Raw genomic sequence first — 14,781 nt, forward strand, 5'->3', positions numbered from 1 at the left:
AAACTCTTGCATCCCTCATGGTGAGCTATTTTAAAACCTGATCTATTCTGTGTCTTGTTTTTTTCATGCATACGTGATTGAAGTCACTCAACATTCCTCACTGCTGCAGCCAGGGGACAAAGGTGAATTCACCTCCTGTACCTGTAAGGGGAAGTGTACCACATGAGTCAGTGGATTAGAATCCAGTTAAGCCCTGCCCTTCTTTGTCAAAGCTAGCTAACTCTGAAACTGAACAGTCTGCTGAGCCCACCTCCACCCACATGCCTTCCTCTATCTTTTCAACCGATACCAGAGGACACACATAAAAACAGTCCCCTTGTAGAAGTCATTAACATCACCTCACAGTGCCCATGTTACATTGCTAAATGAGTTTTTTTTTTTTTTTTTAATTTTATGACACACTTATATTGCACCAATTTATCATGATATTTCATGCTGATTTATATGGACAACAAACTTGCATCACCGAGTTGCCAAACTTTCAAACAACCTTGCTAACGTCTCTTATTTGAATTTTGCTTGAGCTGGGCAACAAGACCCCTGAGAAATGAAGAAATCCACTGCCAATCTTACATTTTATGTTTGGGAAATCAAGACTTATTTTCTCTCAGTCGACATTTGTGTTTTTTTCCATTAACTGTTTTATTGCAGTGAAATATTGGGTGGAGGTCAAATATGGGGTGATGTTTTTTCCATGTTTGCCTGCAGAACCAGCTGGGCACCAGGCAGGACAGGGACACTTTGGCACACAACATGGAAAGCATCTGACATAAATACTCCCCAGGGCTTTATTTTTCCAAAACACACTGATTACTCTGATTTTAGCCTGCAGTCTGAGAATGTAACATTAAAAAGTTCAGCGTAGAAATGTTGTCCAGGACACCTGGACAACACCCAGCCCAGGCAGCCCCGGGTAAAAGTATGGACAAAAATGTTTGTGTTGCTTGGATACAACTTTTTGATGATGAATGAGGAATGATGATTCAAAGGGTAGTGTTGTGAAGACAATGCACAAACATAGGGCCTATTATTACGAGTACCGCCATGGGAATTTCAAAGGTCTCTCTTCTTCATAAATAAGTATGAAAGTAAAATGTACTTATTGGATTGTATCAAATTTTACTATAGCATAACAAACTTTCAAACGCTCTTCAAACCAGTGTTGTTTTGAAGTATTTTTAGGCCGTTAAACTCAAAGACCAGATTCAACAGCAGGTTAAACAAGATGTGCACACGCCTGCTTTTACAGGTCATAAGTTATCCTATTGTCAAACTGTGCCAAACAATTTCAGGTTAAGGTTTAGTTGAAGCTAATATGATTATTTGTTAAACTGAAAGCTTTTTTAAAGCATGAGGGACATTAACATATGCCAAACTGTGTGCACATGTGATAGATGAATAAATTCGACTCTTTATGCACATGATTCCATGATGCATTTGTAGGAAGCCTTAAAAGGTCAAACGTTAACATCTGACTTAAAACACGCTGGTGCATCTGAATAATCAAAGGGACAAGCTGCTGACAACTGTAACAGGAACTACAAAACACCAGTCTTTTAAATTTCTGTAGTTTATTAACCAGCTCTACTTCATATTTTACTTTCAAATATCTGAAATGAAATGCAACGCAAACGGAGGACGGGTATCTGCTGTCATCTAGTGGCGCATTGACGCAGCTGAAATTTTCTCCTCAAACTTAAATATTCCAGATAATATATCTCTATTTAATGTTGGGCGCCATGACATAGCTGATCTCGGTATCTTGCTATGTGCTGTGAATCTACGCCGCGGTTAGCGGACCATTACATATTGCTGTTGGTTTCATGGAAGAGCAGGAAAAAAAAGTGGCTCACCGTCGCACACGGCAGGTGTTGTCCTCAGAGGGAGACTCGTCCTCGGCTGAAAACTTCCTTTTGAGGATCCTGGCGCTTGGCTGCCTTTGTGCCTTCTGTGAATTGGCAACAGGAGCTTGGACCTCAACGGTTTCACCCATTTGAAATGTCAGTGAAATACAACAGTGGTGTTTATGTGCTACTGAAAAGGTTAAACAGACGAAGAAGAACAACAAAATACAGCCAAGACTCGTGATTTATTTAGTTATTTATTTTTTTACTTTTGAATATGGCGGAACTCCAACTGTTGACCAATCAGAGGACAGAAGAAATCGGTCACAGAAAGTGGGCGGGGCGCGACTAGTTCATGGACGGTAGGGTCTGACGACACAATCATGTTATAATTAGCAGTTAGGACTGATGTGCTATACATTTATGGGATCACTAATATTTAAAAGGCTTTTATTGGGTCTTTTATAATGCACTGAAAACACTCACAGCAACTGAAGATGAAAGCTGGGTTTATTGCATACAGATAGTGGACAATTGTTGTATACACAGAGTGTTAGATACATTGGCGGTCTGCTGTTAGTCCACTGAGGTGACACAGAGAAGGTCCACCAAAATAGATGCAACACAATAATGTCACAAAGTGGCTATTCATTAGTATTGACATAAACAGCCTTGATCTATTCGATGTAACCTACATATTAACTGACTTGTCTCCAATGACGATTAAGTTGTGGATAAAAATGTATTAAGAAAATTCCAACAGGCACTAAATCTGATGCCAATTCCTCACCAGTAATAAACACTGGCAAAAAAGAGATGTCACTGTGGCAAGGAGGCTCTGAGCTTGAGGAGAATCAGCACATCACAGGGTGCTAAGCAGTAAACCCCCAGCTCATTCAATGCAGACTCAGGTGGAGGATCCTGTATACCTGCCACGTCTCTTGTCTCCTCTGAGTCTTTCAGAAGATCCCTCAGAAGGATAGCAGAGCCCACATTCAGGCACAAGATGATGCAAGCCTCCTTTACACTGTGGACCAAGCAGATAGAAACAATTTAATCTTACTGCTGGTAAAAGCAAATTATATCATTCCCCTTTCATTAGGTCTCTTTGTCTATGCCTGTATTTTTTTAATCAAAGTTTTGATTAATATAATCAAGAGTTAAACTGCTGCTATCTATTCTCTCTGAAACATAGTCAAGTCAAGTATGTGCATTTATGCATCATGAACTTGTGGTATTAGCACAATGAAAAGCATAGCGCACAAATAGATATACCCACTGCTTAAAGAAATTCTCAGGTCTTTTGCAGTAGTGACCAAACAGAGGAAACAGGTTTCTGGTCATGTCGAACTGAAGCTGAGCTGCTCCGCCATCACTGAAATGATTGCACAGGATCACCTGACAGAGGGACAGGGAGATGTTTAGCTTATTGTAACTCCATTGCTAGAAAATCACATGTATTGGTTGTTTAACTGCAAACATGAGAAGCAGACCTTTCCTGCACCTGTTTGGGGTAGTTTGGTGAGACATTTAGGTAGGGCGAAATTTATCTACCTACTTTGAGATCTGTTTTTTAAAACTCTGCCACAAATGATTATGAAGCACAGTGTGTTGATATTTCAGTGAGGTAATGTCTTACATCCTGGTAGAGGAAGTTGTCGAGTCTCTCTGCCAGGCCCTGCCAGGCTAGTTGGAAGAGAGAAAGACTCAGCACCTGATTAAGGTTCAATAATCTGTCTCTCACACATAGCATCATGGGACATGCTGAACTGGACAGGGTCATGGTGGATTGGTCTTGCTGGGATGGTAAAGACAACCATCTAGAAAGACGAAAACAAGTGAGAGCCAATGATCAGTAAGACTATGACAAGAAAGAAGGGGAACACAAACTGTCTCTGATGTCTGACCGGTCTTGGCAATATGGTTTGGTTTTTTCTGTGATTTCTCTCATGGTCCACTCCAACAGTCTTCCCATCATGTCTCCTTTCAGTCGATCCAGCAGTGCCAGCAGACCTTCGAATAAAGAGCCCTCCAGTGAAGCCAGGCGGCCCACTTCCATCACTCCAAGATCTCCCAGTATGGCCTCCTCACCAAGTGAAACGGCTGCCTGCTGCAGCTGTAAGAAAAACTGACAATAGAAAAAAAGGAGCAGGTGAACACAGATGTAAAGGCAGTAAAAGGCATGGGGGGGAAAACAAATTGTTTGTTTTTCTGTATTTCTGTGTCTTTATACTCAACAAATAAATGTAAAAATACAGCAATAGCATTTTGTCTTTAATCCATTGTTTTATTTTGTATTTATTGATGTATTTATGTATATATCCCTCATGAAAAGGAAGTTCTTTACTTTTCTGTTCTGAATCAAATTGTGATTTTAACAATTTAAAACATTATAAAATGTGTTCAAAGCTAAAATTTACTCAGAAAAGTGTGACCTAACTGGCAAAATGTATGTGAATAGATATCAAATATGATTAACGCCTCCACACACCACATTGTCTCCCCAGTCTCCCAGAATTGTGGAAATGTAGTTGACAGCATTAAGGATAGCACAATAGCGGGCACCAAGGGGACAGCGGGACTCCTCCTTCATCACCTGTTGGGGACAAAACAAAAACAAGGCAAACATTTACCCCTGAATTCAGTGTGTAAATACAAATATAATATCACTCTCACATTATAAACTGAACTTTTTTTCCCTCTACACATATGTTTTTCACATTATACTGTAATGGCATCCAAACTTGTCTTGTTATAACAATACAATGGTCCATACTGTAAATGTGTTTTAGAATGTTAGAGTTTACTGAGAATACACTGGGGAATATAGCTTATTATATGGTGTTAATCATGTTTGACTTCATGTTTGGAAAGAGATTGTGTTATGACAATAAGCTGAAACCTAGTCTTCCTGTAAACACACTGGAGATATATCACTGGTGTCAATGTGGAGTGAGTTGTGGGCTGAGGACAACATTTCCAGATTCACACAATAAAAAAGCATTAATGAGAGTTTGATCTGATTCTTCTCTATTAAGTGTGACAGGGATTTACCTAATATCTTGCTTCCACATGCTCTCTGTGTTTTTTTCATAATCACAAACTCAACCCTAAAATACCTCATTGGCTGTCTCTTATTAGTTTAGTATTTCTTCATTATTAATACCCGAGTCTGTTTGTCATCTTTACCTGGGTGAGTCGAATGCGGAAATCATCCACCAGTTCTCTCTGTAGACCCAAGAACTTCAGTTGTGCAGAAGGACAGGGCAAGCCCCGGTATCGTTCTGCAACAAGATGAAAAGGTAAATAGGAATCAAGCACATTTTATATGGGGACACACACACATGCCCAAGCTTGTGTGTTCAATGGCTAAAATTGACTGCAGGCACCTTGAACCTTTCTAACTCTTCTTCCAAAAAGAGCTGGACATGGCCACTTATGTATGGAGGTGAGTCTCACAGGAAAGTTAACATCATGTGGGCTTACACAGGTTTAGAATCAGTTACAATTGTTACACTAGTCACAGCCATTGTGACAACAATTAAGGCTTTATCCATAGATTTTGTGAGTGACTGCAGCAGGCTAGGATGCTCCCATCCTATAACATGGTGTAAAAACATTTAACTACAGTACTGTGCAAAGATTTAGGGCAAGTGTGAAAAAATGCTGTAAAATTAGAATACTTTTGATAACTGATTGAAGTGTTGATCGCTTATTTGTATCATTTAGCAAAATGCAAAATGATTGAACTGAAGAGAAATCTAAATCAAATCAATATTTAATTTTAGTATATTATTCTATTTTTCAAAGCATTCTTACTTTATTTTTTCTCACCATCCCAAAACCTTTGCACGGTACTATAACTTACACAACTCATCCCCAGCTAAGTTGACACAGGCTGAAACTGTCTTAGTGATGTTGACTTGTGATCAGTTCAGAGGGCAGGGACTTCCTGCCAGTTCCTACTGATAAGTTTTGCACTGATGGGACAAAAGCTTTTTTGGAAGGGGAAAAGTATCATCACAATCTGTGTAAGTGTCTTTGAATTACACACTTTTATTGAAGTCATGTCTGAAATCTCACTTTAATGGTAAAACTTTCTTAAAGTTTAGTGTCATATTTGGTCTTCATGATACTTCTGTGGGACTGTGGGTTAAATTTTATTCATTTATTCATCCATCGAACTGTCGGGTTTCTCTCCAAAAGAAAGTTACCATATAGTAACCTCCAAATACCTGCTGTATTAGATAGATAGATACTTTATTTATCCCAGACTGGGAAATTGCAATGTAACAGCAGCATTACATATAGGGAATAAAATATATAAAAATATTTGCAATAGGAATAAAAAAAATATATATACAGTAGAGTAAAGTGCGCATTGACTGTAAGTAATGACCAGGGTTTTATATATATATATCATACACATATATGTTTAACTGACAGCAGTTACTACTCTTACCAGTGATAACCTGGAGCAGAGTCATGAAGGTCTCAGCACAATCTGGAGCCTTCAGTTCATCCATGTCACTGATGTCTTTGTACTGAGAGCTCCATGCTCCCTCAGCCGACAGCATGGCGTCCATTTTCTCTACCGCCACTGAATATACAGAAGAATACTGGGTTAAACATACTGACACCAGGCATATTGTGTGTCTTATCACATGAGTTGTGGTATGCTTTTATGGGAAGTTATGACATGACAGACTGATGGAGTTAGTTTTGTCAACGTGTAAGAATAACAATAGTCATGAATGCAACGGTACACTGGTGCTGTAAGTAGGTTTAACAACAAATATACTGAACAAAAATACGGCCAAAAATACTTTTTGCTGACAATACCTGCCTCATGTTACTGGTTTTGTCTCACTTTGACCACCATTGTTTACTTATGACACTGAGGACCACAAAGGCCAAGCCAAAATCACCTGGTCTGGTCTACAGAGGATTTTCGCTGTGTATCAAGCGCTCTGCTCACCCTTAATGTTGCACCATAGAACTTCTCCTTTGTTACCTCACAACTGTAAAAACATGTGACTTTGTCCCACAAAATCCTGAGGTTTTAAGGCTTTGTGAGCTGATGAACTAAGGTGAAAAATAACACTTATATTTAGTACTATGAGTAATGAGTAATATGAATGATCAAGTTCTGTCTGTGCTCCTTACTGCCATATTGTTTTCATCACTGGTATGTAATTTATCCTGGAACAGGTTGGGCCCCGGACAAGTAGGAAAGTTTTTCAGCAGCATTGGAAGGTGCTAATGAAATGAGAAGGCGCTGTGATGCTGTTGGTCTTCATATGCAGGCTCTGAAGGGTGAGCCTCCTGACCCAGCAAACTGATCTTTGTTATTTGTGCTGTATGAAAAGCTATTTCTCTAGCGTTAATGAGATACCGTAGTGGCAAAAATGATGACAGTCTTACAGCCAATCCATCAACAAATGTCTGTTCCAGCAGTCCCGGGGGGAGGTGTAATAAATAACAACTAAACCATACCCTTAACTCATAATCACACATATAGTAATAAGAAATATTATTTACCCTAATAATTAACAACTTACTCTTCCTTTCCACAGTAAGCCACTTCTGAAGGACTGTATCCTCCAACAAGAGATGGAGCAGCCCGGGCAGCACTGCTGGGTAGGACTGGTTGCTTCGCAGCTCCTTCTCAAACTGCAGCACCTCTTCCACCAGGTGACAGAAGAGCACATCATCGTACAACAACCGGGACGCATCGATGGCCACTTTGTCCTGAACCAGAGACAAGAGGCCTCGACACAGCTCCACCTGCAGGTTATTAGTGTGAAACACAGTTACCTGAAACTTGGACGATTGAATTTCTAATCATTTAATCACAGGCAATGTTCATATCAAATCAGAAAATGTCAAATGCCAATGTCAAATTTATTGGTAGACCACATTTATAAAAAACCTGTTGACCAAAGTGCTGTATGAGCACAGCCAAAGCAACTAATATCAATTTAAAGTTTAAACAAAATTTCAAGATGCACACTATTATACAAGTATAAACAAACACTAAACACTAAACACACACACACACACACACACAAATGAGATGCCCAATTCAACCCAAAGAGAAGAGGTGAGTATGTTGCAGTGACTTATTATCATATTGTCAGCAGACTTGACATTAACACTAATTAAAAAATCTCTACTGCTCACTAGAATAAACATACCTAATTTTATAATGACAAAAATAGACATCCCAGAACAACGTACCCTGGCACTGATGGCAGTCCCAGCCCGATCCAAGATAGGTTGGATCTTTTCTTCCATGAAGGTTGCGCTGTTCCCCATCCACATCAGCACCTGTGTGAGGTACCACTCAGGCTGCAAAAGCACGGATACAAGAGGAGTTTGAGGTTTTGCAGCTTTTCAATACTCCTTGGTATGAGCAATAAGCCTCCAGTTGCCTGTGGTAAAAATTACAGAGTCCATCATCTAATCAAAGGTACCACGCCTTGCATTACTGACATCTTGTGTTCTCATGGATGGTGCATCCCAAGTATACAAGAACACACCCATCTGCCCCTTGTTCCAAGCAATGTCCATAGCTCAAGTGAGACCTACTGATGGGGGAATTGCCATTTTCTCTTAATAACCTTTTTCCTGTTTTTACTCAGGAAGTTTAGTTACTGTCATATTTAAAAATAATAACTGGGTGTTTTGTTTCCAAATATATTCCTTATTGTTTTGGATCAGAGAGGAAACTCTCACCTAATTCACAATAATTCAGCAATTAAATGCAATTATTAGTATTCCTTTGTGGCTACTATATTAACAGAAGGGTTCAGGTCTGTATGTTGTATTTTTGATGTGTGTTCTGTGTTTTAAAAACCTTGCTGAGGGAGTTGGTCTGTCGATTCCCATAGAAGTGATATCTGAATCGCTTGCTGAGTGGCTGTAGCATGATCTGGATGGGCAGGCAGAGGGGAGGAGCTTGGGACGGAGGCGTGGTCGACAACGCAGACTGGGTAGACGGTACACCCTGACCAGAGGTCAAAGCCCTCGTGGATAAGAGGTCATCACTGTCAGAAAAAGTTAAAGATACAAGCACAGACAATGTTCTGTACCCATATCTTCCTACAGTTCAGCCAATAAGTTCAGATCCCTGCATTTTGTTGTGCTGCCGCTTTACAACGAAATATTAGTTCAAACTGAATTTCTGAAACTTCTGAATATTGATTTGAAGGTCCCATATGTTACAGTATCTCAGTATTGGTATTAATGGACATAAGAAGATATTTTTTGTGATTATTTTGTGTGTTGTTTTTTTTTTTTTGGTTTGTTTGTTTGATTTTTACTAAGTAGTCAGAGTGATAAAGACTTTGCCTTCTTAAACAGAAAAAGATATACAGTTCATTCTGAAGTGTGTCTGGACAGAGGCACAGGTGGCAGCAGAGAACACTGTCTACCAGTGTGTTCCCATAACTATATTCACACTACTAACAGAATCTGTGATGGACTGGCAACCTTTCCAGGGTGTACTCCCTGTGACCCGGAAACAGAGATGGATGGATGGATGCTAATAGACTGAGGCCACATATGGCCCAAACCACCTCTGAATGTGGTCTGAGGGATCTGCTCTCAAGAGCATCCTCAATACATCTTAACGAGCTGTCCATGCACAATCAGCTCAGACATGGACATGATGATTCCAAGCCAAAACAGGACCAATATCTTTGTGTGTCTGTGCGTGTGCATATGTCTGTGTCAAGACAACAGATATAAATGGCAGATGTCTACAGAGAAAAAAAGTGCCTGAGGTGAAAGATACGAGGTCTGCAATGCCAGTAGCTGTGTGACCAGAAGCTCCAGCTGGCTGTTGATTTCCTGACCATTGGTAGTGGGAGTCAAGGACTGAGTCGGGGGGGAGAGGATCGGCCAATGGAGCTGAGTCAATACTTTCTCAAAGTCACTACGGAGGAATTAAAGAGAAGGCGTTAGTTCAGATGGTAAACCCAGAATAATTAGAATGAGACAGGGATTCAGTATGTGTGAGTATGAACTAAAGGAACACTGTGTGGGAGGGTGGTGGAGGTGTACATGGTCAGCCGGTCTTTGATAATCTTGTGCCAGAAGTGAAGTGTTTCTCGGAGGAAGTCCTGGAGGTGAGAGCACTGGGATTGGTTTAGTCCAGCATCCAGTGCAGCCATGGCGTCCACTGCCCTTATGGCCTCCCAGACACTGCTGGTCATCAGACACTGCTGGACTGCAGCACTGCAGGCACACAACGTTTTACACATTACTACATCTGCCTTAGGTCAACACACAGCAGACAAGGCAGGGAGAGCCATTCTGAAAAGGTCACAGAAAAACTCAGCATGTCTCACTGCCCTTTCTCTGCAGGGTTCTAGAAAAAGTTATGATTGAACTGCGTGCCCTCGTTGAAGGGATCGATGTTCAGCTCGTTGCCACTGCAAATATCGTCAGTTTCTTTTCAATTACATTGAAATATTCAACTCCATTACCAAATCTATTCAGATGCTGGATTAGCATCTCTGGATTAGTTTTACTCGTATTCACATGAAAGATTTAAACTATAATCATAGAATTATTTCTACCTTCTGTTCTTTCTCTGCTCATATTTCTATCTCTTTCTTTCTTTCTTTTTTTTTTAGTAATCAGTGCCAGTCTCTTCAGCCCCTTTCCCTTGTTTACGGTACCTAAGTTCCTCTATGTGTTGAAGGCAGCGTAGGTACTTCATGTGTCTCTCTATGGTGTCCACGTGGTTGAGCGTCTGGCTGAGGTTATCCATCCAAGGCTGGGCCCCCTGCAGATGCTGCAAGACCAAATCATGAACAAGAAAAAGGACAGCATAAATTAACAGATTTATGAATATGTGGTGTTTAATTCTCAGTAGCAGTAAAGATGATGACCATCAATAACAAACTAAGCTCTTCTGAGCTTTGTAGATTCATGTGCAAGCATGATTAATACGAGGAACATCAGAGCATGACATCAGAGGAACATCTCCTTTACAATACATGCTTGTTAACCCACTGCTGTCTTATGAAGACAGGGCAAGGCTTAACTTTGAGATATATTTCAAACTTTGTGCCTGTTGGACTCAGACAAAGTGAGAGTATATCTTAGAAATGCACAATATGACTGGGGGAACTGTTACAGTTAGAGATGTGGTTCAGGTTACGGGACTGGTTAAGGTTGGAGGATGGATTCAGCTTAGAAGACTGGCTCAGGTTGGAGGAACGGCTCCGGTTGGAAGAGTGGTTCTGGACAGAGGACTAGTTGTATAATTTAAATAAAAATTGCCTTTCTTGTTGGCGACTACCTGGTGCAGTGTGTTGGAGATGAGTCGCTCCCTCTTCTGCAGGTTCTCCAAGGAGCAGCGGGCTTCCTCAGCAGCAGACAGCGCTGCAGACACTTTAGGAGGCACAGAGCTGGAGACTGACAGAACCTGATCGAAAGAAGACACACAAAATACATCAACAAAATACATGTGTTGCAGTCACATTCTAATCTTTGTTAATACTTCTGGCTTTTCACTGCAAAAAACAGTCAGCTTGTATAATGCTGACTTTCATTAGGTAAGGACCAGGTGGTGCAGCTGCAACTGAATGGAAAGAAACAGTCATTAAGGAATTATGACTGGGAATCAAGGAATCAAGGTTCAGCAAAAAACGAAAAAACTAAACAATACTTAGTGTTTACAGCAGCGGCAGTAGGCTCTCAGGGGGGTCGTGGCAACGTAGACAAACCATACTTGACTGCAGATTTAACTTTCATAACCTATGTATTGGTTGGCCAGCTGAAATGGCTTTTCCCTTACAACCACTACAACCTATAAACCTCAGCCATATACAATGTCAACTGGACAGCGTTTATAACATTAATGGACTGCATTTTCACTGTGAGTGTGTGTGTGTGTGTGTGTGTGTGTGTGTGTGTGTCTGTCATCTTAGTGTATTATTCTGCTGTTGATGTCAAAAAGAACTACAGATTTGAGAGAGGACATTTGTCAGTTGTGGGCCAAATATGTGACTCACCATAATAAGGTCCAATCACAGCAGAAATAGGAAGATGGCCTTCATTAATTTAGTAATTTAGCACCACACATTAGGTTGTGTAAAATTGCTTTGAAACAGCACACCAATGTGATGAAATCTAAAAATGTGCAGGGTACAGCCCAGGGTGTAGACGGGTTAGGGTTAGCAGACTGATGAGGGAAGCTGTCCTGGTCTGGAGCTGAGGATGGCTCTGACAGCTGTCCAAAGAAAAGCACCGCGAGGCCAAGGACGCTTTGTGAACGACATGTACAGGACACGGGCCGTCTCCAGTGGTCCGGGGTTCACATAAACATAGCCTGCGGCGGCCTCTGCTGAGCGCTCACCTGATCCTCCAGGACGCTGTTCTCCTCCATCAGCTTTTTCAGAAGGTTGCCCACATTCTTCAAGGACTTCAGGTCACCGCCGACATCTTTCTCAAGGAAATCCACCACAACGTCCTGCAGGGTCCTTGAATCTGGCGACACGGACTTGCCATCTTGATTGTACACAGGGGTTGAAAAGGCGTCCGTCAGTTTGCCCGTAGTTCGCTCCGCTGCTGTGAGCGTCGCCATCTTTCTTCACGACGTTGTCAACAAATATTGACGCACCGAACGTAACGGGGGCGCTCCTTTCTGAGCCTGCCTGTGACGCGCGGGCGGTCAGGCTTCTGGTTACGTGTCGTGCTTTTGTACGTAAACGTGATTTTTTTTTAAACACAATTTCTCTACCCGCTGTATCTCTGAGACACGCAGACATTTAAAACAAGCACAACTTTCTCTTTCTACGTCGGCAAACATAACGAGACTCCATGCCAACCATTTCCTGTCCGCTGTTTTCAAAATAAAAGACTGCTTGACTTTCTGCATCTATAAGGGCTGGGTTTCGGCCCCTGAGTCCATAGTGACCAGCAATGGCCCCTGTGGGGCCATTATGTGGCATACAAGAATTTAATTTAAAAAAAAATCTATATATATATAGGACGAAGAAATACAAATATTTCTTCTGTTGTTATTTCTATGTTGCTAAGGTGGATGGAGGAAACAACAGGAATAGGTTCTAAGTAGGTTTTGGTCACGCACGCCGGCGCCGCCCGGCTCCCAAACACCTTAGATTAGTTTTCAAACTTAGCTAGCTGACAGACACATTGTCAATGAAACTGAGTCAGTCACCGTATTTCTCAGCGTTAGATGAGTGAGAAAAAACGTTTTGTAACCGTTAACTTAGTTTAGCATAATTGCTGTAATGTCCCGTTGCCAGTTAGCATGTAGTTCGCAAAAGTGATGAAAATAACAGCAGAATTTTCCCAATTGTTTCTTGTGACCTTTTTTGAAGTGAAAATATTTGTGGCATTGTAAGACAATGGAACATTTAACAGGGGGTAACTGTAGGTCAAGAGGTAGAGTTTGTAAGGTTGATGGTTCTTTCCCTCAGCTTTTCCAGTCTAAATGTCAAAGTATTCCCCATTTTGTCTTCCAACTTTTTTCAGATGCTGTGTTGAAACCCCAGAAAGAGGGGACAGAGGAAGCTGTCGGCAAATATGCAGGGAAACACCTCAAACATCCTCCATCTAGAAGAGGGGGAGAAAAGAAAAAGCACACACACACACATTAACTTACATAACACAACATTTAATAAATTGGCTGAATTGAATTTGTGTGTGAAAACAATAACAGTGTATTTTTTATGACATGTCGGACTTTTTCATGGAAAAACAGTGAGAGATACACATTAAATATACACATTTCAATAATAAGCTTTGTCTTTGTATGCTCGCACAATGCAAGACAACAATTAAAGTGCATTTTGAATGCTGTACTTAACATTTTCATTTCATTCAACAAGGTTGTAAATTTCGTTCTTCAACGATATCAACGATATCAACGATGACCTGTTGTCCACAGCAGTGCATGTGTTATGAAATTTTAATAAAGTTGAGTTTAATTTTTTTTTTTCTTTTCTTGGAAATGTGCTCTTTACCAGCCCCACATTTAATTTATCCCCCAAGAGTCAAAATGAATAAGTTCTTTTCCCTGGGTCTCAGGAGGATATACCATAAAACCTATAAATCAGCTTCCGAAAATTATACATGTATAAATTGGGGACGTGTAGAGACATTGTAATAGCATATATTTATATGGTTATCATATTGCCTTGAAAAGAGTTTATGTAAAATATCAACAACAGAAAAGAGACTGTTGGAAGTAGTTTAGCATCAGGTTTTCATTTTCTGTCTTTGTAACCGAAGAACGACAGCTGTTATAATTCCTGATGATCGTTGATCATTTGGGGTTCACATTAAAAGTAGGGCTCGTCCGGGATTTGAACCCGGGACCTCTCGCACCCTAAGCGAGAATCATACCCCTAGACCAACGAGCCGGCTTGGACAACTTGCTGATGTAATAATCTCAATGACAAATAATGAAATATTAATTATGATTTATTGATTTTTTTTAAATATTTGAAATGCTTCGGCTCAACCTAAGAAGACCTAAATCCTGGTAATGACTCAGCCTTGTCCTACATGATTGCAATAAATCTGCACGTTGGGTGATCTAATACTCGAACCTGATATGTACAGTATGCTGCTGCTAACAGTCTGCTAACTTTCTCTCAACTCTTCTGCTGCACGTATCAGATCTGAATAAACACACCTCTGTAACCCTGGACCAGTTCACTGATTCCATCCACCAGTCACCTCTTTCCCCAGCTCCATTTTCTCACCAATCCTTTGGCATTTGGTCCATGGCTCACAGTCTCAACTGCTTCATTCCCTGATGTCAACAGCTAATGACTGGTCAATGGCTATGAAACACTTAATGGTGCTTCAATTAAATTAAGTGCAAGACAGTAACAGTAGTTATTAACATTTATGAGGGTTAGGGTTAGTGTTATCCCCAGGAAAAGGTCTA

General features: G+C 40.7%; 1 protein-coding gene and 1 non-coding gene across 2 annotated transcripts; both read right to left on the reverse strand.

The window, feature by feature from the left end:
- Window positions 1-2,098: 2,098 nt before the first annotated feature.
- rint1 (RAD50 interactor 1) lies at window positions 2,099-12,649 on the reverse strand. The gene is made up of 15 exons (XM_029495144.1): window positions 12,217-12,649; window positions 11,158-11,283; window positions 10,532-10,647; window positions 9,912-10,085; window positions 9,643-9,783; window positions 8,704-8,893; window positions 8,085-8,195; window positions 7,406-7,631; window positions 6,307-6,444; window positions 5,034-5,128; window positions 4,336-4,440; window positions 3,752-3,972; window positions 3,484-3,664; window positions 3,124-3,242; window positions 2,099-2,871 (listed from the first exon to the last, which is right to left on the reverse strand). The coding sequence occupies exons 1-15, from the start codon at window positions 12,442-12,444 to the stop codon at window positions 2,664-2,666; spliced, it is 2,379 nt and encodes a 792-aa protein (XP_029351004.1). The 5' UTR covers window positions 12,445-12,649; the 3' UTR covers window positions 2,099-2,663.
- Window positions 12,650-14,176: 1,527 nt separating this feature from the next.
- trnap-agg (transfer RNA proline (anticodon AGG)) lies at window positions 14,177-14,248 on the reverse strand. Its single transcript has one exon. It is a non-coding gene; the product is annotated as a tRNA-Pro (tRNA).
- Window positions 14,249-14,781: the final 533 nt, after the last annotated feature.

The sequence above is a fragment of the Echeneis naucrates genome, chromosome 23 (assembly GCF_900963305.1).
Source record: "Echeneis naucrates chromosome 23, fEcheNa1.1, whole genome shotgun sequence".
Classification (NCBI taxonomy): Eukaryota; Metazoa; Chordata; class Actinopteri; order Carangiformes; family Echeneidae; genus Echeneis; species Echeneis naucrates.

What these genes read in the sequence shown, in the direction of transcription:
- rint1 (XM_029495144.1), bottom strand. Translation starts at nt 12,444, where the DNA reads ATGGCGACGCTCACAGCAGCGGAGCGAACTACGGGCAAACTGACGGAC. An exon ending in TCTCCAACACACTGCACCAG is followed by an intron (nt 10,648 to 11,157) that starts GTAGTCGCCAAC and finishes TTGGTCTTGCAG; the next exon opens with CATCTGCAGGGGGCCCAGCC. An exon ending in GCTTACTGTGGAAAGGAAGA is followed by an intron (nt 6,445 to 7,405) that starts GTAAGTTGTTAA and finishes CTGTATATTCAG; the next exon opens with TGGCGGTAGAGAAAATGGAC.